Consider the following 1872-nt stretch of genomic DNA (forward strand, 5'->3'; position numbering starts at 1 on the left):
TTTTACAATTCATAGTGTCTCCATGACTATATTTTCAAACGAAAGATATTGTTTAGACACATTAAGCAAAGTATACTGTTCAGACACAATAAGAAAACTACCTCTAATAAATCACCAACTAGTCAATTTAAAGGGTTAGATTTTTATCTGCATACCACTTAGCAAAAAAGAGAGAAGAGTATAACAGGAGTTTCTTCATATTTGTAGAGATTTTATGGTTCCAAGAAAAATTTTTTAGACTGCTAGAGTATTATTGAAAGTCAGTTCTGAAAGATGGAAAGTTTTTTTCACAAGTGATTATTTGTGCCACTAAAAAATGTACAAACCAATAAATGTAGATATATCATAAAATATTATTCAATAAAAAAATTTAGTCACCGTGCCAATAATACTAGATAAACTTAAAATAGTTTAATACAACTTGTTAAAATATCAGGAATATTTTATTATTTTTAATTTGTTAATAGTTTGAGGTTTGCACAGATGTGTACAACCAACTATGTGTCGATAAAAAAATAGTTTGGGGTTTTGATCAGTTTTTCAGAAGAAGCATGTACCTTCTCTTTGATCAAAAATATTTGATTTTATCCAAAAGTCTATCCTATCTACTAAAAGAGAGATGACTTTTTGGAAAATATAGAATTTTACATCACTCAACCATATCTTTTTTATACTTTAAAAAAGTATTTTAGTTAATGAAAAAACTGAATTAGTGCATACCTGAAAGCCAGTGGGACCTGGAGGTCCCTGTTCTCCTCTTTCCCCAGCCAGACCCTAAGTCGCCAAGGAAAGAAAATCATGAATACAGCCAGATCTTTACGTCTGTTTCCCTTTTATGTGAACCGTTACAAGTATTAATATTTCTTTGTATTTCTTCCAATCGCATGTTTTTTACTTTAGCCAGATAATAAACTACTATTAAAAGTCATTTAATGGTATTGTTTGGAGTCCCTCCGGGTGAGAAAATATCTTCTAAAGCCATTGGAGAGATGATGACATATACTTATTTTTTTATCTCAACACAAAATATCTGGCTCCAGCAATCAACTATGGGGAACTGGATAAATTAAATATGGAAAAACTCATTAATTTTATATATTTATTCAAAAAGGGTCATATTTTTAATGTAGTTTATTTCTAGGTGTCATAAAATTATTAATTGAGACCTCAAAACTGGAGTGACTAAAGAAAGCAAAGCTAACATCTTAGAAAGATATTTAAACTGTTCCACCCCAAAACAAATAAATATGCCAAAATATTTCTGATAAACCCTTAATTTTAAAATTCTAGGATTAAAATATAACCTCAAAGGATAAATATTATTCCTTTTTGCCTCCTTGGTGAAAAACCAGCTTAGATAAATTTTTGTAAGATATACTATTGGAAGAGGGTAGATATAATCCAGTATTCCAATATTTTAAATAAAACACATTATGAAATATTTATTTGCCAAACACTACTTTCCTCAGTTACATATTCTTCAACTGTAACTTTATAAAGATGGTGAGATAGCCTTTGCCATTAGACTTTTAAAGAAGTTTAAAATGAAAAGACCAATTATTATATTTAAAAAGGCAGAAAACACCATATCACAGAAATCAAAATAAGATATATAACTGAAATTCTTTAGTCCTGTACATTCTTATTCACTTTCTCTGAAACTTATTCATAAGTAAAGTCTTGGGCAAACATCATTTAAAAATGCAATGTATAGATATTCTCACTAAAAGGTTACATACCGGGGGGCCCACAGGACCAGAAGGGCCAACTTCACCATCTTTTCCAGGAGCTCCCTAGTATCACACGGATAGTTTGTGAGGTGAGGCCATGAGAATTTGGATAGTTTTATACAAACACATATACACACACACA

The 1872-nt window shown here is 30.2% G+C and overlaps 1 protein-coding gene across 1 annotated transcript in view; it reads right to left on the minus strand.

Moving 5' to 3' along the window:
- Nucleotides 1-1872, minus strand: part of LOC103609726 (collagen alpha-2(V) chain) — a gene marked incomplete at its 5' end in the record, with an annotated part of 41147 nt that overhangs the window by 31755 nt on the left and 7520 nt on the right. The window contains 2 exons of the mRNA XM_008594017.1: nt 721-774; nt 1740-1793. Of these exons, the coding sequence (XP_008592239.1) occupies nt 721-774; nt 1740-1793 (108 nt within the window). The remainder of the gene's footprint in view (nt 1-720; nt 775-1739; nt 1794-1872) is intronic.

The sequence above is a fragment of the Galeopterus variegatus genome, unplaced genomic scaffold (assembly GCF_000696425.1).
Source record: "Galeopterus variegatus unplaced genomic scaffold, G_variegatus-3.0.2 Scaffold10000, whole genome shotgun sequence".
Taxonomy (NCBI): domain Eukaryota; kingdom Metazoa; phylum Chordata; class Mammalia; order Dermoptera; family Cynocephalidae; genus Galeopterus; species Galeopterus variegatus.